The sequence below is a fragment of the Gigantopelta aegis genome, chromosome 8, assembly GCF_016097555.1.
Source record: "Gigantopelta aegis isolate Gae_Host chromosome 8, Gae_host_genome, whole genome shotgun sequence".
Taxonomy (NCBI): Eukaryota; Metazoa; Mollusca; class Gastropoda; order Neomphalida; family Peltospiridae; genus Gigantopelta; species Gigantopelta aegis.
This window is the reverse complement of record NC_054706.1, coordinates 69,900,880-69,927,516: the sequence shown is the minus strand read 5'-3', so window position 1 is coordinate 69,927,516 and position 26,637 is coordinate 69,900,880. Positions and strand designations below refer to the sequence as shown.

Sequence of the window (26,637 nt, the reverse complement as noted above, 5' to 3'; positions counted from 1 at the left end):
TATGACCAGACGTCAAATAAAATAAAGTATGTTTTATTTAACGACACCACTAGAACACATTGATTTATTTATCATCGACTATTGGATGTCAAACATATGGTAATTATGACATATAGTCTGAGAGCAAACATTTTACCATTAGTAGGATCTTTTATATGCACCATCCCAAAGACAAGATAGCACATATCACGGCCTTTGATATACCAGTCGTGGTGCACTGGCTGAAACGATAAATAGCCCAATGAGCCCACCGACGGGGATCGATCCCAAACCGACCGCGCATCAAGCGAGTGCTTTACCACTGGGCTACGTCCTGTCCTAGAGGTGAACTAAATGCAAGTTTATATACGTTCACTTGGTGCACAGGAACTATCCCCCCGCTAGTATAGAATGTAGACATGACCTAATACAAATTGCATTTTTAGACATCTTCCTACCTTCTACACGTTGTACATAATTATACATACTTATTTTATCACGTCAGTAATGGATATTATTTCGCAAACATCTAGTATTCACTGAAACTAACGCGCAGCAATTATTTTGTCGAGTTTGTTTTATTTTATTGTGTTGACATTTAGATGGGGTGAAACAACTTAAAAACCCCACAACATAACAACAACAGCAATATCCCCCCAACCCCAAACAACATCAACAAATAATCATAAAGCTCTTTACAACCATCCCCCTTCAATCCCCCCCCCCCCCCAAAAAAAAAAAAAAAAAAACCCACTATAAAAAACAAACAAAACAACTTCCCCAGTATGGTAAATACTGAACGACTGTACAATTAAATCGTATCTCTGCAAAAGTTAGAGTCGAAGAGAAGGTTTGACCGGACCTTGATTGCTACCATGTAATGTCTTCCCAAAATATCTAAGCAGACACCTGTATCCCGATAATCATCCGTATTTGTTGATTCTTGATTTCATATTCATTCCACTCCCACATGTCCAGCTGACATTTCCTAAATAAAAATATGGCACAATAAACAACGCTAACCACGTTGTGTTTTGGAGATATTGTTTTGCTCATTCAAGTTCACAATACGTGGCCGATATTTAGTCCAAATACTGTTATCTTCATTGACAGCACCTGCCTTATCAACGTCACGTCGCAGCAGAGGCCCCAAAGTAGAGCGCTGTTAGTTCAACACACACAGTTCAACCAATATGTTGGCGCTTCTCTGTTTATCGTTGGTGTCCGGTACGTAAACCTTTTGCAATTGGATGTTCAGCCTACGTATATCACTTCTTCGTGTCTACAATTATTCTGTATACACATAATGTAGTTCTTTGCTTGGTATTATGACAGTAATACAACATTGTGTTGAAATCATGCTACAAATATATCATAGGGGAGGTCTATTGCGTTGATCAGCTCTCCTTCATGTAAAGTGTATGCCACCAAAAACTGAAGTGTGTTTTGTTTAACGAAATCACCAGTGCACATTGATTCAATAATCATCGGCTATTGGATGTCAACCATTTGGTAGTTTTGGCATAGTCTTAGAGGAAACCTGCTACTGTTCCACATTAGTTTGCAAGGGATCTGTTATATGCACGTCACGTTCCCACAGGCAATACAGCAAATACCACGGCCTTTGATATACCATCCGTGGGGCAGTGGCTGGGACGGATAAAATCTACTCAGAGAATAGATCCACACCATCTAAATCAGGCCAGAAGATCGGGACAGTAAGTTAAGTTCATGACTATTGTCCGTTTGGTATACAACTACATACTGTATAATTCTAAAACTCGTATAAAACCAACTCTCATACCATGTTTTTCAAGAAAGATTTATGGAAATAAAAAAAGTTTTTTTACAAATGATCATCAAATTGTATAGATTAAAGCTCATTTCTAATACAGGGGTCAAGACAAAATGCTGGAACAGCCAAGCTATGCAGTACCACCTAAAGTAAAACCGATACAGCTGTATGCAAAGACTAAAGGCAGAACTGAGGGCGTTTGACCGTGGCTGTTCCATCAGTTGTCTCCATTCCTATGTCAAAACAGGAGATTTAACGTATTTAATTTGATGGACATATTTAAAGAAACACAGATTTTTTTTCAAAAAATGTTTTGCGAGAATATTTTGATATAAATTTTTAAATTAGTCATGTAGAGTTACATGCCAATTCATCGTTGCCTTTTCGACGCAAACGGACTATAGGTCAGTGGCTACTGCAGTGATATCCCTTGTAAGTAGGTCACGGCGGATTGGTGGACGAAGTAGGTCAAACGGATCGCAGCCTTATTTCAATGTAGGTCAAGACCGAAGATCAGTGAATTACTGTATGGATTATGTTTAACGACACCCAGCACAAAAGTAGAAATCTGGTGTTGGGTCATATCAAACAACTTACGTTCATCAATATGATTAATTTCAATAAAACTTGTGTAATTATGTAAACGAAGCTCAATGAGTACACATGATAGTTGCATACACTACTACTAACTGAAATGAATGTTTTATGGTGTTTCAGGTGCAATGTCACAGCACTGCAACATAATGTGTGCCGCAAATTACAAACCAGTGTGCGGATCTGATGGTCGAACGTACAGTGAGTTATGTTTTTTTACACACCCGTTGGTGACAACACCATACATTATTTTTGATAACACATGGGTTGTTAACACACGTACGCGTGTTAACAATTTCAAGACATAAGACTGGCTGATGACCAAGTCACCAGTGCCATGCAGCCAATGAAAAACAACACGGTGGAAATATATTACACTGACGTATAGTTAACCTGACAATCATGTGTCTGTGACGTGTAAGTTAGCTACAAGTGCAACGGCTGTAAATAACGTTTAGTCGAAAAAATGTTAAAATTGGCTAAAAACCTGTTTTTGAGGATATGGAAGAATAGAATAATACATTCGTGTCCGTTAGATACCAATTTAACTCGTTTAAAAACGTATCAAACTCACTTTCGCTCGTTAAATACATTTTAAAACAACTCGTTGTGAGATTAATGATATCTAACGACCACTTATGTATTATTCTATTATATAATAGTTTATAAATACGTGCGTTTTATTACTCTCCGTTATATTAAAATGTAATAGAAAGCAATGGCAAAAGGGTATCCAGGTGACCATTAATTTTTCAATATATAGTCATTAAAATATACTGATAAAAAAAGAACACATGGAATTGTAGACTAAATGTGATTCACCAATAGCGTAGTAATGTTTGTATTTCATACAGAGTTGTAATGTGTGATTGTATGACGGTAACACGGTTAACTTTCTGTCTTTGCTATTTATGTCATCACTTTTTTTTTCATCAGTATATGAACCAATCAGATTTCACATTATTGCAATATTTTTATTGCTTGTAATGAATGGTATCATTGACCACATATTAAGGTCTTGGCTTCTTAACAAAGAGAACTTGGGCGTTCAAGATTGCATATTAGAAATTCTACTTAGGCCTTTTATGTAAATATTATGTAGATTTTTTTTAGATAAGGAATAACCAAAGATACAGCCTTTTGTTTTCATTCCACTAGATGTTGGCATATTTAATATATATGAATATGTATGAGCCACCGAGTAGCGTATTCGTTACATCCTCAGTTCGTTTTATTTTTTCATTATTCGTGTTCTGAATCAATGAAGCTACTGACATATTATTCTACTTATAAAAGTCTGTTTTCAGTCAAATTGTGAACATGTTACCAGTATACCAGACTTCGCAAAAAACAATTAATTCCTCTGCATATATAAATAACTCTAACGCATGTATGCTACTTAATGATTATTTTAGTTTTCCGTTAAATAAAATTAATCTAAAACAACATTTAAATGTATAGTGTAAAGTTTATGGCGATGCAGTTGGTTGTACTTTCTTTTGAATGCAAATACCATTGTTGTTATACATGTATATGCATTTGAATAAATAAACGCGCGCGCGCACACACACACACACAAAACCCACCCACCTAAATCACACACACACACACACACACACACACACACACACACACACACAAACAAACACAAACACAGATACATACATACATACATACATACATACATACATGTGTATCTATCTATCTATCTATCTATCTATATCTATATCTATATCTATATCTATATCTATATATATATTAAATCTTCAGGTAACAGCTGCCAACTGGCTGTTGCTGCGTGTCATGCCAGAAGATTAGGAAGAACAATATACTTGGCCAACAATGGTCGGTGTGGATCTACGGTCCAAATGTCTGGTTGTGACCAGATCTGTGACGAAGAGAAACAGCCTATATGTGCTTCAGATGGTAAAGTTTATGGTAAGTACACATGCGAAGAGAAGAAGAAGAAGTGTGTTTTGTTTAACGAGACCACTAGAGCACATTGATCTATTAAGTATTGGCTATTGGATGTCAAACAAATGGTAATTTTGACACAGTCATAGAGGGAAAACCCGCTACATTTTGCCATTAGTAGCAGGGGATCTTTTATATACATCATCCCACATACCAGCCCATACTACTGGGCTATGTGCCGCCCCCGCATCATCCCACATTCCAGCCCTTACTGCTGGGCTATGTGCCGCCCGCACATCATCTCACATACCAGCCCATACCGCTGGGCTATGTGCCGCCCCCGCATCATCCCACATACCAGCTGGGCTATGTGCCGCCCTCGCATCATCTCACATACCAGCCCATACCGCTGGGCTATGTGCCGCCCCCGCATCATCCCACATACCAGCTGGGCTATGTGTCGCCCCCACATCATCTCACATACCAGCCCATACCGCTGGGCTATGTGCCGCCCCCGCATCATCCCACATACCAGCCCATACCGCTGGGCTATGTGCCGCCCCCACATCATCCCACATACCAGCCCATACCGCTGGGCTATGTGCCACCCCCGCATCATCCCACATACCAGCCCATACCGCTGGGCTATGTCCCGCCCCATCCCACATACCAGCCCATACCGCTGGGCTATGTGCCGCCCCCACATCATCCCACATACCAGCTGGGCTATGTGCCGCCCCCACATCATCCCACTCCAGCCCATACCGCTGGGCTATGTCCCGCCACCACATCATCCCACATACCAGCCCATACCGCTGGGCTATGTGCCGCCCCCGCATCATCCCACATACCAGCTGGGCTATGTGCCGCCCCCACGTCATCCCACATACCAGCCCATACCGCTGGGCTATGTCCCGCCCCCACATCATCCCACATACCAGCCCATACTACTGGGCTATGTCCCGCCCCCACATCATCCCACATACCAGCCCATACCGCTGGGCTATGTGCCGCCCCCACATCATCCCACATACCAGCCCATACTGCTGGGCTATGTGCCGCCCCCACATCATCCCACATACCAGCTGGGCTATGTCCCGCCCCCACATCATCCCACATACCAGCTGGGCTATGTCCCGCCCCCACATCATCTCACATACCAGCCCATACCGCTGGGCTATGTGCCGCCCCCACATCATCCCACATACCAGCTGGGCTATGTCCCGCCCCCACATCATCCCACATACCAGCCCATACCGCTGGGCTATGTGCCGCCCCCGCATCATCCCACATACCAGCCCATACCGCTGGGCTATGTCCCGCCCCCGCATCATCCCACATACCAGCCCATACCGCTGGGCTATGTGCCGCCCCCGCATCATCCCACATACCAGCCCATACCGCTGGGCTATGTCCCGCCCCCGCATCATCCCACATACCAGCCAATACCGCTGGGCTATGTGCCGCCCCCGCATCATCCCACATACCAGCCCATACCGCTGGGCTATGTGCCGCCCCCGCATCATCTCACATACCAGCCCATACCGCTGGGCTATGTGCCGCCCCCGCATCATCCCACATACCAGCTGGGCTATGTGCCGCCCCCACATCATCTCACATACCAGCCCATACCGCTGGGCTATGTGCCGCCCCCGCATCATCTCACATACCAGCCCATACTGCTGGGCTATGTGCCACCCCCGCATCATCCCACATACCAGCCCATACTGCTGGGCTATGTCCCGCCCCCCACATCATCCCACATACCAGCCCATACCGCTGGGCTATGTCCTGCCCCCCACATGCGAACAGAGATGGTAAAGTGTATGATAAGTACACATACGAAGAGAAACAGCCTATATGTGCTTCAGATGGTAAAGTATATGGTAAGTACACATACGAAGAGAAACAGCCTATATGTGCTTCAGATGGTAAAGTGTATGGTAAGTACACATACGAAGAGAAACAGCCTATATGTGCTTCAGATGGTAAAGTATATGGTACTTACACAGGCGAAGCGAAACAGCCTATATGTGCTTGAGATGGTAAAGTGTATGGTAATTACACAGGCGAAGAGAAACAGCCTATATGTGCTTCAGATGGTAAAGTGTATTGTAAGTACACGTACGAAGATACACAGCCTATCTGTGCTACATATGGTAAAGTGTATAATAGGTACACAGGCGAAGAGAAACAACCATTCTGTGCTATATATGGTAAAGTATATGGTATGTACACATACGAAGAAAAACAGCATATAGATCTGTGCTACAGATGGTAAAGTGTATGGTAAGTACACATGCGAAGAGAAACAGCCATTCTGTGCTACTGATGGTAAAATGTATGGCAAGTACACAGGACAAGAGAAACAACCCATATCTGCTACAGATGGTAAATGATATGGTAAGTTCACAGACGAAAAGAAACGGCTTACCTGTGCTACAGATTGTAAATTATATGGTAAGTACACAGACAAAGGGAAACAGCCTAATGGTAAAGCGTTAATAAAGTGAAACAACTTCCAATGTTTTACGGCCACTATTGCTTGTAGAGGCAATCGACAAGTATCTTTCGCTTGTGTTCTTAACGGGCTTTCTCTCTCATTATCTGTGTGGTCCTTAAACATACATATGACGCTATATAACCTTAATATAATAATATGTTAAGTGCGTCGTTAAATCAAACATTTCTTCTTCTTTCAGAGAACAAGTGCCGCTTCACGTTAGCGCAGTGTGAACACGCAAAGAACGGCACCTCATTAATAATACTTAAATATGGAGACGTATGTCCGACCCCCCGTGAAGTGAGTTACATTAAATTATCGTATAATTTATTGATATAAACGGCCTCAAATACCAGTCGAAAATACTAATAAAATGCTATGTGTTTAATCTTCATTTTCGGTACTTAGGCTTGCACACAACTGTAACGCCCAAAACACCAGAGCTGGGTCTGGGTATAGCGAGTATAGTACCAGTCGAAAAAGAGATGCACTGAATAAAATGTGACAAAATACACCATGTCTGTGTTGGCGCGAACTACATATCTAGCAGCAGACGACATCTAGCCAGACTCATTAGATCCAGACCCAGTTTCAGTGTGTTTTGGGCTTAACGTGAATGTTATCTGTATAGATCGGTATTGTCTAGGTCATCATGAAGTAGTCAATTTGATGTTTCTAAATCAATATATAATTAGCTTAAATCCCGCACGGATTCTAATGAATTGCTGATGCTAATGCATCTCTAACTTCCATATATGTAGCTGTTCCAAAAATTACAATATAAGAATAAGTTTTAATTACATTTAATTAATGCATATGAATACAAATTATGTCACTATATTCTGATGATGGTAATGGATAAGTAAAATAAAGAATGAATGAATGAATGAATGAATGAATGTTTAACGACACCCCAGCACGAAAAATACATCGGCTACTGGGTGTCAAACATGGTAATGCAAACAAATAAGGTGATGATCAACATCAATATAAAAATTCAAAATTTAAATAAAAACAGTGTAAAGAACTGTGCAAAAATACAAATATCACAGATAGATACTGACTTTTACTCAAAATTTCAATTTGTGCTGTACTGGCTATTCTTAAAGAGAATGTTACACCCCTGCACCACGCTGAGGTTACAGCACGCGCAGGGGGTAAAATAAAGATGCAAATAAGCTTATTAAAGTTAATACCCATATATCTTTAAATAAATCTTTTTCCTCTTGTTATTACAGCCAAATTGTGAAAAATATAAAGTGGACACGTCGGATCTGGCTATTGAAATGCCCACAAATGGAAACGTCATGATGTCCTGTCCGCACGGGCATCACTATGTGTGTGCGTCCACCGGCGCCTCCTTCTCCAACGAATGTCAGCTGTGTCATTACATCAGTACCCAGGAGGCGAGGTATGAGTCCATGCAGCAACCAGGTATGTGGATATTCTGTAGAAGAAGCAACTAGGCAACAAATGTCAAAGGCCACAACCCTTTCAAACATGGATACATTATATTTTTTGACTAAGTTCTGCCTCTTGAATAAATTCCCATGAAAGTCAAACTTGATCTGGCCATAATTCTGTGAAAAATGGGTACATCCCCATGAAAGAAAAATATAATCTGTAATTGTACATGATATAGCTATACACAAAATGTCAGATCAATATCTCGAGGTATTGTAACAAAAAGCCTCTAGAATTTTTGTCCTCTTAAGTTCAAAGGCCACCATAACACTGTCAAAAATGGGTAAATCACCATCGAAGTTAAACGTGATCTGTATAAACAAAATGAAGCTATACACAAAACGTCAGCTCAATGTATCGATATAGTGCGATAGTGCGGAAAACTCTCTATGGGACAGACAGACAGAAAGACAGAAAGACAGAAGGACGAAGAAGAATCCTATAGTATCCTTCAGTTGGACCGGTAGGGATCTAATAACTTTAAAGGCACTTCGTCCACAAAATGACGGTCTTTTCTATCTACGAATTTGTTTTTTATAATACGTGTTGATCTCGCCATATTAGTAATATGCCAAAATAATATATAATTTTAAATGTGTGTTATGGACGCCATGATACACACGACAATTACAAATCTACCATTAGCATCTATTCAATATCGAATCTTTACAAAATACTGATTCCAAAAGAGGTTATTATAGAGCCATGAGGGTATGCAAGGCTCGAGATTCGTGTTTGTGAAATGAAAAGCGATATCTGCTTCTCACAGTTTAATCTGAATGCAAACGCTAAAACACTGAGAAGCAGTTCTAGATCACTTGTACTGATGTAAGATTTACTCTAAGGTTATGTGAATTTAAACTAATTTTAACGATATATAATTTAATACTGGTCATCATAATTTCGACCTAATTGACACTATTGTAATATGCTAAAAGATGGAATGGGAAAGCAAAACATACTTAAGAAATTGATAATCAGAAAAAATATTTTGTATTTTAAGTGGCAATTGCCCTTCGCTCCCTACTAATTTCGAGCCCTATTATGCATCCATGACTCACTATTGGTTCCTTTGCTTTGAAAGGAGAGGTAACCTCGACCACGATATATAGTTCCAACTGCATCAGATGAACGACTGCCATTTTACAGCGCGCGCCAGTATAGGCGCCAAAATGGGTATTTATTATAAAATGGCCCTAAATGACGTCTGAAGCCTATACGGGTGTTTATAGATTTACTTTTAACAAGAAACTAAGTATTTTATAGAACTATTGATCAATTTATTTTGAAAGCGAAGTACCTTTAACATACATATCATAAAGGAAGTCGACCATTTCTACTGCATAGCGTCGACAAATCAGTTGAGTAAAGATGTTAAAGGGACGATTGTAATTACATATTAAATACATTTTAGTACATAAAATTTTAAAGGGACATACCCTAGTTTTTAAACACTAACGCATATTTTTGACTATTATAACCGTTTTTCATAACTTAAATCATACTTCACTTAGATTTTATTGTTTAGATTATCAATTCCGTACATTCGAAGTATTATTGGTCATCCTGGTGTTTTTAATATCACAATTGCATATCTCATATTTTTAAAAACGCACGTGCGTCTGAGAAGGAACACTTATGGAGTCGAGTTTTAGTCTATTTTAGAGGGTATTTCACCATTTTTCACTCTATTGTAACTTTATCCAAATGTGTTATAGTTTGTAGATTAACTAATCTTAGTGTTAATTTTCACGGGTTGAAACTAGGGTATGTCCCTTTAATGGCTGTATATTAAATGTGTTTCTGATAGTCCTAATATTTGTTCTAGGTTAAATTTCATTTTATTTCCTAAAAACAGTTTTTTTCGTACGTACGAAATTATTTGAAGACAAAATCCAGTTTGGGCTTCTTACAAATATTAAGACGACCAGAAACACATTGAATATACAGACACTGATATTCTAAACAAGAAAATACATTTAATATTTAAGTTTAATCGTAGAAATATTTTATTAGTCGGAAACATCATACAATGCAATAAACTCAGGAATGCCCCTTTAATTATTTAAAGCCACTAAACATAGTTTTGGACATATGTACCTTTTGTGCTCTGTAAAAAGTATACTTTTGAGATACTACAAACGCCAGGTCAACAAGAAACACACTGACCTTCCCAGAATTGATATTTTAAGCAAAAACGATCAGCGGATTTAAAGTAGGAGAATAAAACATTTCATTTGTAGCACAAACACAACAAGTAAAACTCATGATAATTTTAAGATGTCTCCAACAAAGGCCAATGTCTAATCCATATTTGATCACATAAAAACGAGGGATGGGTGGGGTGGGATTTGGGTGTGTGTGTGGGGGGGGGGGGGATAGAGGCAATTTGTTTGTATACCACCACTGACGTAGCCAGGATTTTATAGGGTGTGTGTATGTGTGTATGTGTATGTTGCACATATTGGAGGGCCAACCCACACTATGTATATATGTATGTATGTATGTAGGTAGGTAGGTAGGTAAGTCGGTAGGTAGGTAGGTAGGTATGATTTTATAAAATTTAGTAGTTTTAAACAAAATAAGGTTTGATTGGGGGCCATGACCCCCTTACCCCGCCCCTTCATGGCTACGCCACTGTATACCACCTACAACAAATAGAGCAAGAAAAAAGAAAAAGGGGAAAAAAAAGAAAAGAAAAAAAAAAGAAAGAAAGAAAGAAAGAAAAAAAAAAAGAGAAAGAAATTAAACCCAGAGTTGCTGTTTGGTGGTTACTGTGTTTTGGAACAGTCCCAGTGAATAAACTAAAATATTATGAAAAAATGTCAGATTTATATTAGTTGAATTAAATATCTATTATTTATTTCTCGCACAGCTCCCGAGATCACCATCCTGTATGATGGCGTGTGCCACTCGGTTGGTCACATACGGCCCGGCCTTCCTATCAATGTACTTTGACAAAAAAACATGCCAGGTCAATAAGTATCGCCTGCTACTTGACCCGACCGGAGTGCGTGAATTTCATTAATAAAGTCGTCTGCTCTTCTTTTGTGTTTCTCCTTATTTGGGGCAGGGTGAAACTCAGCGCAAAAGCATATTATACATATACATATACATATAATTATACATATACATATACATATACATATACATATATTTATCCAGCAATCACTGTATGCATTGGCAAGATATGATGACTAGTTAAATCTCTATATTTTGGTCACTTACCAAAAATATAGGTCACGTGACATAAGCCCAACTTGATTCGAGTATTTCAGAGTAGATTTTCAATAAACATACTCTTTAAATCATTTGTTCAAGTACAGTAAATACAAATAACTTTTAGTTTTGCGATAACAATACAAAACTTGTATATTTATTTATAAATTAGAGTTTAGAAACGCTTTTTTAATGTGACAGAATGTTGCTAGTGTTTTGCAAATAATGACGTCATGTATCTTGTATGACGTCATACGGCAAAAGCCTTGCTAGGTTGACAATACTCGATTTGCGTACACAAAACTGGAATAAATAACGATTTTCCGAATATCCATGTAGCCTCGCTGCATTGGTCAGTGACCGAAAATATAGAGATTTATCTTGTCATCATATCTTGTCAATGTATACACTGATTACTGGATAACATGTCTTTAACGATGCCTCGGCATCCAGTTCCATATGTGGAATGTTTATATGCAATAAAGTTTTTACTCTTTTATCTTTATCTATATATATATAGAATGTTGTTGCGCGTTAGCGCGAAGCCGTTAAAGTGTGTAAAACGGTTTTGGTGTTTATCATCGCATGAACGTCAAAAATATAACGTTCAATTCTTATAATTCCAATGCATTAATATTGCTGCTATACAAAACTATAACAAAACTCTAACTCTATTCCACAATGATTTACAACTGTATAAGGGAATTCTCTTAGAAAGTTACATTCGTTTTTTTCCGTCAAATCTCCGATTCATTATATTGATTTACATAAGGTTTTATAAATTTAAATTTTCTGAATCAAATGTGGATAAAACGTTATAAAATTTAAAATAACAGAACATCAACTGATAACGCAAACATTAGGAAGAGCGTCAAATTATTTAGAAGATTTATGTGGCAAATACAGCGGAAGCCAGAGTGTCCGCAATTACACGAATCTCCCCTACCTATATTAAAATTGCAGTTGTCAAAAGTTGAATTAGTGAAAATTAATGTGAAGACGGACTTGAAAGGGATAAAGTGGTTTCAGTGTTACTGTGTGTGTGGATTTCAGAGGAATTTTGTGATTGTGTGATATTATTCTCGGAAAGGACAGGTCGCAGAATTGTGCCCGAAGGCATATGTGTTTTCACGCGTGTAAGTTGTCGATTTGGTGTTTTTGTCAAATGTGACAGAGCTGCGCTCATGTCTCTTTTTTGATTTACCGGCCTCGATGGCGTCGTGGCAGGCCATCGGTCTACAGGCTGGTAGGTACTGGATTCGGATCCCAGTCGAGGCATGGAATTTTTAATCCAGATACCGACTCCAAACCCTGAGTGAGTGCTTCGCAAAGCTCAATGGATAGGTGTAAACCACTTGCACCGACCAGTGATCCATAACTGGTTCAACAAAGGTCATGGTTTGTGCTATCCTGCCTGTGGGAAGCACAAATATAAGATCCCTTGCCGCCTGTCGTAAAAGAGTAGCCTATGTGGCGACAGCGGGTTTCCTGTGTGGTCCTTAACCATATGTCTGACGCCATATAACCGTAAATAAAATGTGTTGAGTGCGTCGTTAAATAAAACACTTCTTTCTTTCTTTCTTTTTTGATTTGTTGAGCATTCTCTGCTATAACTTCTAATAGAAGCTTCCTTTTTGTGGCCTGTCATATACATTATGTGTCTCAGTTCAAAACCGGAGTCGTTTAAAGCCTGAATTGTCACCGTCACTCACAGTGCAGACGAAATTAAGGATAACAATAGAAACGGGGATTCCTTTGTTTACCGAAAAAGTGCAGTTTTCACGTTGGTGGTTTTTTTAGCTCACGTGATAGCATTTTAGCCAATCAAGACGCCTATTACAAAACAGTAATTATAAAATGGAATTATATATATATATATATATATATATATATATATATATATATATATATATATATATAATATGCCGAGGCGTCGTTAAAGACATGTTATATTTTCTTTCCTGTTTAGCTGGTCTGTTTTAGTTTGATTTATCGACGAGGGTTGTTCCAATTTTAAGAGTGTCGTCCGATAACTAGATAGGGCTTTTAGAGATAAGATTAATGCTTTGTGGCATGTTTGGAACTAATAGTCTCTTGGACGATAAAAACATTTCATTTTAACATTACTATACACATTTGTGTTTAGAATACCAGTGTTTATATTTTCAATGTAATTCTGTTCGATTATAATTGCCAAAATTTTATTTTACTTCCTATTTATTATACAGTGTATATTGTTTGTACTTAACAAATTATTAGGAGATAAAATCCAGTTTGGGATACTACAAATATTAATTAAAATGACCAGCAATGTATTGTATATAAAAATATAGATATTTTAAACAGGAAAATGTGTCCAATACGTAATTTTAAAAAGACTACTAGTGGGAAACATGTTACAATGGTATCAAACACTGAACAGTCTCATTATTTTTATTTATTAATCTTACTAATTTGTGCAGTTATATTCTCAAGAAGAAAATCAATTTGATATATATTTTAGTCGTTAAAGTATCCACGTGTAACAATGGTAGGAAACAGTCTCTTTAACTATAGTTATGTTTCATGCGGATTTGAGCAGTTGTAGTCGTGTGACGTAGTTCGTCCCAGTGTCATCAACAAAAACAGTCTCTTTAACTAGTTATGTTTAATGCGGATTTGAGCAGTTATAGTCGTGTGACACAGTTCGTCCCAGTGTCATCAACAAAAACAGTCTCTTTAACTAGTTATGTTTAATGCGGATTTGAGCAGTTATAGTCGTGTGACACAGTTCGTCCCAGTGTCATCAACAAAAACAGTCTCTTTAACTAGTTATGTTTAATGCGGATTTGAGCAGTTATAGTCGTGTGAAACAGTTCGTCCCAGTGTCATCAACAAAACAGTCTCATTAACTATAGTTATGTTTCATGCGGATTTGAGCAGTTGTAGTCGTGTGACAAAAGCAGCAGGATTGTTATACATTTCAGACGTGTTCTGTTGAGACAAGCCATCTTTGTTATCATTGTTTTCCACGTCATCAAATTTTTCTTCTTCTTCAGAATCTGTTTTCACTTTTACGTTGTATTTCTGGAAAACAAAAATAAATTTATAGCCTTACACAACACGACTATACTTGGAACACGTCTAGCAACATGAGTTACTATTGTGATGAAGTATCGTTGAACAAGACATGTTTTATTTAACGACGCACTCAACAAGTTTTATTTACGGTTATATGGCGTCAGACATATGGTTAAGGTCCACACAGATATTGAGAGAGGAATTCCGCTGTCGCCACTTCATGGACTACTCTTTTCGATTAGCAGCAAGGGATCTTTTATATGCACCATCTCACAGACAGGATAGTACATACCACGGCCTTTGTTACACCAACTGTGATGCACTGGCGTGAACGAGAAATAGCCCAATGGGTCCACCGACGGGGATCGACCTAGACCGACCGAGCATCAAGCGAACGGTTTACCACTGGGCTACGTCCTGCCCCTGTCGTTGAACAAGACTACTATTCCTTTCCTTTCTGTCCTGAGTGTGTAGCCATACCGGCCTCGGTGGTGCAGTGGTTAAGCCATCGACCTACATGCTGGTAGGTACAGGTTCGCAGCCCGGTACCGGCTCCAACCCAGAGCGAGTTCTTAAGGACTCAGTGTTAGGCCACTACACCCTATTTCCTCTCAGTAACACTAACTAACTAAAGACTAACCCAATGCCCTGGACAGACAGCCCAGATAGCTGAGGTGTGTGCCCAGGACAGCGTGCTTGAACCTTAATTGGATATAAGCACGAATATAAGTTGAAATGAAATTAAATGAAATGTGTAGCCATTTTAAAATGTTTTTGGCAAATAAAATATGTGTACTTTATTTGCCGATAACCTTTTAAATGTATCAGTGTATGTATGTATGTATGCCCACAAATGACTGTCAGGTCAGATGTCGGGAATTAACGTGCTTATATCAATTTAATGTTCAAGCACGCTCGTTGCGAGCACGATTTCTGACTAGGGCCAGAAACTGTGCTCACAACGAGAGGGGTGGGGAGAGTGTTAGTAAAAAAAAAAATAAAAAAAAATAAATTAAAAACGTTTATACATTTGATTAAATAAAAATACTAATTAATGGTTAAATAAACTTTATTTACAAGCAAGTTAAAAAGTGTTTATACAAAGGGTTAAAAAGGGTTTCTACAAATGATTACGTAAAAAGTAGAATATTAACAATAAAATATGTCTGGTTAATCTGGTATTTATGTCGGAGGAGAGTAGACGGGAAGGTCTGCCCCATTTTAATTCATTTCCCTAGGCCGTCCCGTCCACCACCTCCAGCATAATGGAAATGTTAAGAATTGGAAAGTGGAGATTGATGAATGATATCTCCATATTAACCATAACATGAATCCGCATAAAACTATGTGATTGGTGCTGTGACTTAACTTAAGTCAAAACCTAACTTTTTAACATCCATTTAAAACAATGAGAAGGATAAAAAAAAGTAAATAATAAAATAACAATAAAACAGTAATAATAATTAAAAAAGAAAGAAAAAAAAGTAGTAGTAGTAAATTAAAAGGTGTTAATGTAAGTAGAAAGGGAAATGGTGGATTATATTTTAGTGTCCAGTCGTATAAAAGTAAAGTAAAATTGTGGCAATATTAATGTTAAACCCCCTCTGGAATCCCAATAAGGATACCAATCCATACGAGATGTAGTTCCAATAGGGGTCACATAATTATTAAAATACCTAAAATAATTTTGTTTTTATTAATCACATATGGTTAAGAACAAAAGTCAAAAAGTTAAAACGTATAAGGATTACTAATATACAGCGTATTACTCCTGCCAGAGAGATTAGACGCAGTGTAACCCTTGATAAATTAAACGTATAAAACACAGCATAAAAACATAGAACATAAAACACACACACACACACACACACACACACACACAATTATAAAAAAAGGGGGGGGGGGAAAAATCCCACAAAACGAACAATACCACCCCCCCCCCCCCCCCCCCAAAAAAAAAAAAAAAAAAACAACAAAAAAAAAAACCCCGGACAAACGAACAAAAAATCCACATTTTTAAAAAAAAGGAAAAAAAGAAGAAAAAAAGTGCAGCCAAGACAAAAGACTAGGATTTAGGTTGATATATACAAGGGCGTCAGATATTAAGTTCTATATTTGAGGGGGATATTTACAGTGCATGTAATGTCTAGGGGTATATGAATGAAGGAAGGAATGTTTAACGACACCCCAGTAGGGCTATATGAATTATGAATACTGCAGTGGTCCTTTCCAGAAGCGGTTATTCCTAGTTCTGGGTAACAATCTATCACCGAGAAAGACATTTAGACACACTGCCCAACTTACTAAAGTACAATCGCGAGTGGCGGCAAAAAGGGGAGGGTAGGCTAGCCAGGAGCGGATCCTGGATTTGGTAAAAGTGGAGGGAGGGTGTCGCGATACTTCAAAAGAGGCAAGCCCAAGCCCGCTGAGAGTAAATCCGCGCGCGCGCGCGCGCGTGTGTGTGTGTGTGTGTGTGATGGATATGGACCCCGGAAGTCCTCAAAAGAAAAATGGTCATGGGACCCTCTCAAAACAGTCCAGTTATTAACACTGTATAAGATGAGGAGAGAGGTGGGGGGGGGGGGGGGGGGGGCAAAAAACAACAACCCCACACACCCACATGGGGGTGGTGGTGGTGGTGGTGGTGGTGATAGAAGAGGGGCCTCAACAGGCGAGGTAAGGGGACCAATGCGAACAGTTAATTTTCAATATACATAGTTTAGATTTTAATCCCTGTATCTGAAACATATTTTAATAAAGCTTTAAAAATAATATGACTGTTAACTTTATCAGGATTTAAAAGATTAATAGGATTAAAAGATATATTTATATCGGAAAACGTTTTCTCTAAAGCCTCACGGTGTTCTCGATAAAGGTCGCATTTGAATAAATAGTGACCAACATTTTCAACAACATGGCATTTATCACATTTATCATATTTAATTAATCCCAACATATGCATAGTGTCCTTTAGACCCACCGATTGTCCCACTCTAAGTCTAGTTAAAGTACCAGTATTTTTAACATTATTTAAGATAGGACCAATTGTATGAACTTCAGGTTTAAGGGCATAATGCCAGGGCCTTGTTTTATGATCCCAGTCATTTTGCCATAGCTGAAAAATAGAAGGTTTAGCTATGGAAAAGAGTTCAGTAACCCCTAACTTTACCAAAGGGGATATTTTAGTTTCTAGTAGGGATTGTTTGGCCAAACGGTCCGCAGCTTCGTTTCCCGGGATTCCAACATGAGCTGGTACCCATTCTAATACAACATTGAATCCCAGTTTGGTCAAATCGGTAATAAGTATAAGTATAGCGTTAGTAAGATCTTGTCTTGCGTTTTTACCACTTTTTAAAGCCTGAAGACTACTAAGACTATCTGTACATATTATATAATTACCAGGTGTATTTGATTTGATCCAAACTAGGGCTTGCTGGATGGCAGCTAATTCCGTTGTAAATACAGATAAATTGTCAGGTAATCTGATGTGCGAGCCTATTTGAGAATTACCATCATCATTAACCACAAAGGCCATTCCGGTATTGCCCGACGTGGGATCTTTCGATCCATCTGTATATATATGAGTGTAATTATTATGATTATCATAGCGGGATGCCTGGAAAATTACTTTTTTTAAAAGGGGTATATCAGTTTTGTCTACTTCTTTTTTCATAAAAAAAAGGAATATTTGGTTGAATTAGTTCCCAGAGATTGGTACTCTGGCATTTAACATTGACTATGGGGGTCTCCAATATACCAGCCTCATCGGCTATTTTAGACACAAAAGTAACAAAAGAGTCGCCCAGATTTTGTGTTGATTTTGATTTTAGACCTATAGGGTTTAAATTGTCTGGAGTAAGTTGTGAGACAGGACTGTCAGGTGTAATACTTTTTTTGTTTAACCAATATTTAAGACATAGGCATTGTCTTCTAATTTTAAGGGGAGGTACTCCTAATTCGGTATATAAACCGTCTATAGGGGTGCATTTAGGAACTTTGGCAATAATTCTAAGTGCTTGGTTTTGGATCCTATCCAACCTTTGTAATAGGGGTCTGGGAGCACAACAAAAGGCTTGTGCCCCATATTGCAGTCTAGATAAGATGTGGGCATTATAAATTTTAAGCAAGGTTTTGCGGTCGCAACCCCAATCGGTCCCAGAAAGCACTTTTAAAATATTAATAAAATGATTAGATTTAGAAATTATTTGAGTAATATGGGACTTAAATCTAATATTATAGTCAAATGTAATACCGAGGAATTTTATTTTATTGACTTGGACAATAACCGTCCCATTTAGATTTAAGTTTAATTTTCCCCGGGAAGGAACTAGTTTATTATGAAAGAGTATACAAACAGGTTTTTTTAAAGAGATTTTGACCCCCCCCCCCCCCCCCCCCCCCACTGATCTGCCCAAAACTGTAAATTATTAATATCCTTTTGGATAAAACGTTTAAGTGTGCTAACCATGCGACCGGCTCTCCAAAAGGCCGTATCATCGGCAAAAAGGCCTAGGTTAAGGGGACTTTTAGTTTTGTTTGTTTCGACATTATCAAGCATATAAGAACTCAGATCGTTAATTAAAATACTAAAAAGGGTTGGGGCAATAACTGAGCCTTATGGAATGCCGTTATCCAAGGATAGTTCTTGGGAAAAAATATCCATAAACATTAACTCTAAACAACCTATTGTGAATACATTTTTCAATAAAATTCAACATTTGTCCTCGAATTCCTAATTTATAGAGTTTAAGCAATATGCCATGTCGCCATATCATGTCATACGCCTTTTCTATATCAACGAAGACACCAACCACCTTGTTCCCTTTGGCAAAAGCCGGATTTAAATGGGTTTGGAGACGAACAAGGTGGTCAACGGTGCTATGGTTTTTACGAAAGCCACTTTGAAGATTAGTAATTAAATTATTCGATTCCAGGTAATGGGTTAACCTGTTATTTACCATGGCCTCCATAGTTTTACACAGGTTCGAGGTCAAAGAAATAGGTCGATAATTTGTGGGATCGGAAAGGTCCTTCCCATATTTGGGAAGACTAAATACATCGACCTTTTTCCATTCGGCCGGGATATAGCCTTGTTTCCAAATTTGATTGAATAGCATTAAAAAGCTGTCCAATGCTTTCATGGGCATATTTAAAAAAAAAAAAACCCATAAGAAAATTTATCGGGTCCTGTGGCTGTACCCTTTTTATATTGGAAGGCTCTAATAAATTCGTCTATAATGAAGGGTGCATTGAAATTTAAACTGTCATCAGAATAGTTTGCATTTCGTGGAAGGCTATTTACCTGTTCCAATTCCTCCTTATTTGTTTTGAAGAGAGGGGAAAAGTTATCATTACTACTATTGAATCGAAACGTATCTGCCAAGAGATCAGCTTTTCCTTGGCTGCTCATATTTGTTTTATTTTTACTTAAAACTTTGATAGTAGCAGACTTTTCCCCCTGTATTCTTTTTATTTTTTGACCAAACCTCACTAGAAGATGTGGAGGTTGTGATAGTAGAACAAAGGGCTTCCCAAGACGACTTCTTGGCTTCGAGAACTTTAGCTGCAACTGCATATTTAGCTTTTTTAAAACATCTAAACAATTCTTCATTAGATTTATCTTTTTGAAATTTATGTCTCAAATTATTTCTTAATTTAATGGATTCAGACAGATCATTGTTCCAACATGGGACATTTTTGGATGAAGAAAATCCTTTTGTCACGGGTATACACCGTTTGGCTATAGTATCTATGGCTTCGGTAATATTTTTATTAAAAAGATCAATATTATTTGAGAAAAGGGAGCCGTGGTCCAAGTTGAAACAGCTGTCATAAAAACCCTTCCAATTGGCTTTATCCAATTTCAATGTGGAGATATGTCTAGGCATATCTGACCACTCTGAAATTGTGTTATATTTAATAAATATTGGGTAATGATCACTATTTAAATTTGAAACATACCATTCACATTTACTAGCCATCTTTGAACTGACCAATGATAGATCAATACAAGAAAATGTGCCATGAATATCTGACAGAAATGTTGGTGAATCATCGTTGAGACATACTAGATCTTTTAGATCCAGGAATTCCTCCACTATAGAATCCTGAGTGGAGGTACATCTGGATCCCCAGAGGGTGTTGTAGGAGTTGAAATCACCAACTAAAATCATATCATTACCCAGATGTTTAGTAAGTTCCATATAGTCGTTTACGACCAGGGATGCCTGTGCTGTTCCAGGGCTTACATATATATTAACAATGTCAATATTATTATCTTTTCCAAGAATTCTAAGCCCCAGAGCTTGTATGCATGGAGAGTGATTCGTCTGAGGGAGAACTTTATATGACAAATTATTTTTAACATAGATGGCAGTAAAATTATTATTATAAAATTCACCTGTATAACCAGGAATGTTTAAATTGCTAGTGGTTGGTTTTTTGCCTTTCTTTGATGGGTCAATCCATGTTTCTTGGACACAAATAATGGCAGGAGTTGGGCTGTTTTGTTTGGTAAAGCTTACCAATTCCTGACCATGACCTGACGAATGAAGGCCCTTTGCATTCCACTGAAGAATGATAAGTCCACCACTTGTAGTATTAGTTTGTCCATTTGGACGTGGACTATTAGTAGTATGAGCAGAAGTGTCCCCCATAATGATGGCAGGATAAACGTTTTGAATATTATAAAGATATCAACAGCACAAATAACGACACGGAGGAACACGATGGACCATCGAATAATGATAACGAAGGAACTGATCCATTGTTAAATACACCGGTAACAAAAGACGAAATACTGATCATAGTTAAAAATCTTTAAAACAATAAAGCACCTGTAATAGATGGAATAATAAATGAATATATTAAAGAAACAATTAATATTATGATTGATATATATGTTAAACTTTTTAATATCGTTTTTGATAAGGGTATTTTTCCAGAGTCCTGGTTAGTTGGTATTATTAGACCTATCTATAAAAATGGAGTTAGAGATAACCCAGAAAATTACAGACCTATAACCCTACTTAGTTGCCTTGGAAAGTTGTTTACTGCTGTTATAAATAAACGTATTACTTTATTTCTAGAAACAAATGAGCTATCATCTGAAGCTCAAGCCGGGTTTAGAAAAGACTATTCCACAGCTGACCAAATGTTTACATTATATGGCCTTATTGAACTTCTAAAAACTAGAAAGAAAAAATTATATTGTACTTTTATCGACTTTAAAAAAGCTTTTGATTCTGTGTGGAGAGTTGGACTATGGGATAAAGTAGTGAAAAATGGTATAACAGGTAACTGTTTTAATGTTATCCACAGTATGTATCAACATATTAAATCATGTGTGACTGTTCAAGGTGTTTATACAGATTATTTTCCATGTTGTATAGGCGTGAGACAAGGTGAAACTTATCACCTCTTCTGTTTTCATTATTTCTTAATGACATTGAAGATACTTTCAAAGCGCATGGCTGCAGTGGACTTAGTCTTGAAAAACCCATATCTGACGATATGCTACATTTGTGTACTGTTTTATTTGTTTTATTATATGCCGATGTCATGGTACTCCTCGCAGACAATTATGATCATAACCAACATTTATTAGATGTCTTTGATGTGTATTGTAGTACATGGAAATTAACTATCAATTGCACGAAGACTAAGGTTTTAATTTTTGGTGGTAGCAAGAAGGACTATAAAAAACTATTTAATTTAGGAAACATAATTTTAGAGAATGTAGAGATCTACAAGTACCTTGGAATAATTTTTCATAAGTCTAACAAGTTTACTAATACTGGAAAACTTTGTTTTCACAAGCCGAAAAAGCCATGTATTTTATCTTAAAACAAGGAAGACGGTATGACCTTTCTGTACAAGTCCTTTTGAAATTGTTTGATTGTATGGTACAACCTATTTTGTTATATGGTTGTGAGATTTGGGGTTTTGAAAACTTGTCTTATTTAGAAACGTTACAAAATAAATTCATGAAGTTTCTGTTGTCAGTTTAGAAGTCAACGGCTGTGAGTATGTTATATGGAGAACTAGGCGTTACCCAGTCTCCCTTGATGTCAAATTAAGAATGATCACTTTTTGGTTTAAACTAATAACTGGAAAACACACAAAGTTATCATTCTTGATATATGAATTATTGCTGAATGATTATAAAAATGGAATATGTGATCATAAATGGTTAAAGTTTATCAAATCTGTTTTGGATGACGTTGGATATAGTAATGTATGCACTGCACAGTGTAACAAGCTACCAGATGTAAATCTATTAAAACAAAGACTTTTTTTAAGATTACAAGATCAGTTCTTACAAACATGGAACAATGAAATTGTTAATTCATCTAAAGCATCTTGTTACAGACTGTTTAAATCAAATATTGTGTTCGAGACATATTTAACCAATTTAGAGAAAAAATATTACATTTTCGACTCTCAAATCATTATCTTCCCATTGAAAAAGGCAGATGGAAAAAAATAACTTTAACAAATAGAATATGCTTTCTGTGTACAAATAACGAAATTGGAGATGAATTTCATTATATAATGTTTTGTCCTTTTTTTAAAGATGAAAGAACAAGACTTCTGCCAAAGTGTTGCCAGTCTAGACCAAATGTTTATAAATTTAGAATGCTATTTGACAGTAAAAAAAACTGGTGTTCTCAGAAAGCTAGCAGTTTTCTGTAAACAAATTATGCATATTCTTAAAGGGACATTCCTGAGTTTGCTGCAATTTTAAGATGTTATCGACTAACAGAGACTTTTTGACGACTATAATTACATAACAAATATATTTTTCTGCATAAAATATTAGTGCCTGTATATTAAAAGTGTTTCTGATCGTTCTAATATTTGTACTATGTTAAATTTCATTTTATTTCCTAAAAACAAAATCCAGTTTGGGCTTCTTACAAATATTCAAACGACCAGAAACACATTGAATATACAGACACTGATATTCTAAACAAGAAAATATATTTAATATGCAAGTTTAATCGCAGAAGTATTTATTAGTCCGGAAACATCTTATAATGCAGCAAACTCAGGAATGTCCCTTTAAGTCCCAGGGCTGAAATCTGTTTTTACAATTTCATTTTATTTGTATATGCAATGTATGTCTTCAAATGCAAGTATGAATCCATAGATATACACTTGTTTTATAGATGTACATTATTATGACGAATGTGCCATCTTGTCTTTTATTTATTTAATTACATTTTTACAATGTATCTCATATGCCGTTGAATTACGGCCAGAGTGTAAATAAAGTTTAGTTCAGTTCAGTTGACCACTCTAGTGTCGATTTAATGTTATGTAGCAAAGTATAGTTTTGTACCTGTTAGTAATTTAAAAAACAAACAAACAAAAAACAAACAAAAACCATGACACCGCGAAAATTAAAAACCGCGAACTGCCTGCATTTTGGATATCGCGAAAATTTACTGCCGCGAATAATACCCGTTTTACAGTATATGATAACGATGAGAACTGTAACTTTATAAACCTGAAGGTTACGGAAACCGATTTCTGGTAACCAGGTTATATCGATGCATGCTTTGTACATAATGCTGTGAAGAAACACTTACAGTATAATGCTACAGTACTGTGGTGATCAATCTTGGTGGTGTAGTGGTTAAATAATCTGGCTTAAGGCTGAAAGGCATTGGGTTCACATCCCAATATAGGCTTCCACCCAGAGCGAGCTTTAACGACTCAATACGGAAGTGTAAGGCCACTACACCGACTTTTATCTCCCCGACGTTTATGTCACTATCTTTGACACCGAATAGCCAATCTCTATGTTTGCGCTGGGGTGTCGTTAAACATCCACCCATTCATTCATTCATTCACTAAAATCAAACCATTAAGCTACTGTTCGGGACAGACAGTCCATGTAGCCGAGGTGTGTGTCCAGGACAGCGTGATTGAACCTTAATTGGATATAAGCACAAAAGTAAAATAAAATGAGGGAGAGAGAGAGAAAGAGAGAGAGAGAGAAAAATATATTTTACATTATACATCAAACCGTTTACTTTCAATAATAAACTTCTGAGTAGCCTTAACCATAACGTCATTCTCATGTGTTGAGTAATTTGGATTTCCAGAAAGAATAGTAGTGGAGTCAAGATTTATATATTGAAACATGATCTTGTTCCGATGTTCACTGTATAGGGGCAATACCAAATAAAATGCTCAGAATCTTCAATATAATGCTCACAGCCACAGGTTGGTTCATCTGATGTAAATCGTGAAAACGTATGACCATTTAAATTACTAATACCAAGACGATGTTGACATTAAAATTAATGGTTTCTAAAATAATCGGTCGCATTTCCCATTGTATCTACGCATTCGTATAAAATGCTATAATGTTGTAGTGATACCTGTCCTACTGTACACAATGTTATTACACCTAAACATTTGTTTAAAATACCACAGCCAATAACTGCCTTAAAAGAAACAAGACTTACTCCTTTATGTATTATTCCACACCGTAGAGGTTTAAGAATGGCCTCTGGTACACTGGTCGGGTGTAGTCTGGGAATACAAGTATGTCAAAAAAATTTACCAAGTAATTCCAAGTGTAAGCATTGCACATCCATACATGCACGAACGAGAGAGAGAGAGAGAGAGAGAGAGAGAGAGAGAGAGAGAGAGAGAGAGAGAGAGAGAGAGAGAGAGAGAGAGAGAGAGAGAGAGAGAGAGAGTGTGTGTGTGTGTGTGTGTTAACGTTTGTTTTGTTAGCACATTGATTTATTAATCATAGTCTACAGAGAGTAAACCCGCAGCTTTTTTCCATTAATAGCAAGAGATCGTTTATATGTACCATCTCACAGACAGGATAGCACATACCATGGTGCACTGTCTGGAACGAGAACTAACCTAATGGGTCATATGTTGCGGATCGATCCTAGACCTAGACTTATAAAGCACAAATAAAGAGGAACTGTTTTCTCAGCCCCTCTAAAACATGTTCATGAGGGCAGGCGATCGCGGATGCTCGCTGGACTGGGTTTTGCGCCAAACTAGATTAATGTGATAAAGATAAAAAGACGATGGTACCAGTCAAATTGTTCGCCTCCTGAACACACCACTGATTTCATACCTGGATTCGTTAGTTACGGACGCTAACGTTGTGGTGATCCCTGTAGACATTGTCATGGTAACTGGCGAAGCTGTAGATGTCACAGTCCAATTACAACCGTGAGACCACGTGCGTGATGTCGGTGTACGAATTTTATTGACGAATGCACCAAACCCAATCCACGACAAGAATGCGAGAAATACCACGCAACCCGGGATAGCGCCCTGTGTTGAAAGTTAAACGTTTTTTTTTTTAACGACACCAATATAGCATATTGATTTATTAATCATCGGTTATACATAAACGTGTGTGCAATTTTAAAATTTCATCTTTGTACGACATATGTAAGATGTTGTACACAAGTTACTGAAAAATACATGTGTACCGGTATATTAGATGGAGCCAAAACAAAACATTTAAAAGAAAAGGGGGGAAATGTTCCCTCTTTTGAAGTGAAATACTTCCAAAACTAAAACATATACAATAATATATACTTTTACACATAATTACTTCGACCTATTGTCAGTATTGTGTTATAATTGTGGGTGGCTGTTGTATTTTCCACGGTAAAATGAGCACATCAGTTTTTAGATATTCTTATATTTATTTTACGTTAATTTTGGATTAAACATATCGATCTGCAAAAAAAATAAAAAAATGCCAGGTGCTGGTGAAATCGCGACAATACAGCGTCTGGCACACGTGTCACTGGGTGACAAGTCGTCCGATGTCAAATACCTAAGTATTTTGACAGCGTGATTGTTATGACTATCCATATACTGAACATGTTAAAAAGCTGCGCATGAAACATTGTTGTCTCGAATGCTTCAGACACTTCCTGCCTAGTTAGATGGAAAGTTGAAGTCAACGAGAAATCGCATAACTCTGAGTATATTATTTATACACCTGACAAAATTAAAAGTAGAAGTTTTAAAATTATTTTGAACATGCATTGTGTAAATGAACGTCCCCTACAAACAAACAGGTTTTGTTAAAGGTCTTTTCTTTTCTTTAAAT

The 26,637-nt window shown here is 37.4% G+C and overlaps 1 protein-coding gene across 1 annotated transcript; it reads left to right on the top strand.

Annotated features, from left to right (window-relative positions):
* The first annotated feature begins 1,110 nt into the window (after window positions 1–1,110).
* LOC121380194 (extracellular protease inhibitor 10-like) lies at window positions 1,111–11,294 on the top strand. The gene is made up of 6 exons (XM_041509002.1): window positions 1,111–1,206; window positions 2,492–2,569; window positions 4,139–4,306; window positions 6,985–7,085; window positions 8,024–8,219; window positions 11,125–11,294. The coding sequence occupies exons 1-6, from the start codon at window positions 1,173–1,175 to the stop codon at window positions 11,205–11,207; spliced, it is 660 nt and encodes a 219-aa protein (XP_041364936.1). The 5' UTR covers window positions 1,111–1,172; the 3' UTR covers window positions 11,208–11,294.
* The last annotated feature ends 15,343 nt before the right edge of the window (window positions 11,295–26,637 follow it).

Excerpts from the sequence above, each read along its gene's own strand:
- LOC121380194 (XM_041509002.1), top strand. The coding sequence starts at position 1,173 with ATGTTGGCGCTTCTCTGTTTATCGTTGGTGTCCG. Across the intron at positions 1,207-2,491 it reads CTGTTTATCGTTGGTGTCCG|GTGCAATGTCACAGCACTGC; the intron begins GTACGTAAACCT and ends ATGGTGTTTCAG. Across the intron at positions 2,570-4,138 it reads ATCTGATGGTCGAACGTACA|GTAACAGCTGCCAACTGGCT; the intron begins GTGAGTTATGTT and ends TTAAATCTTCAG.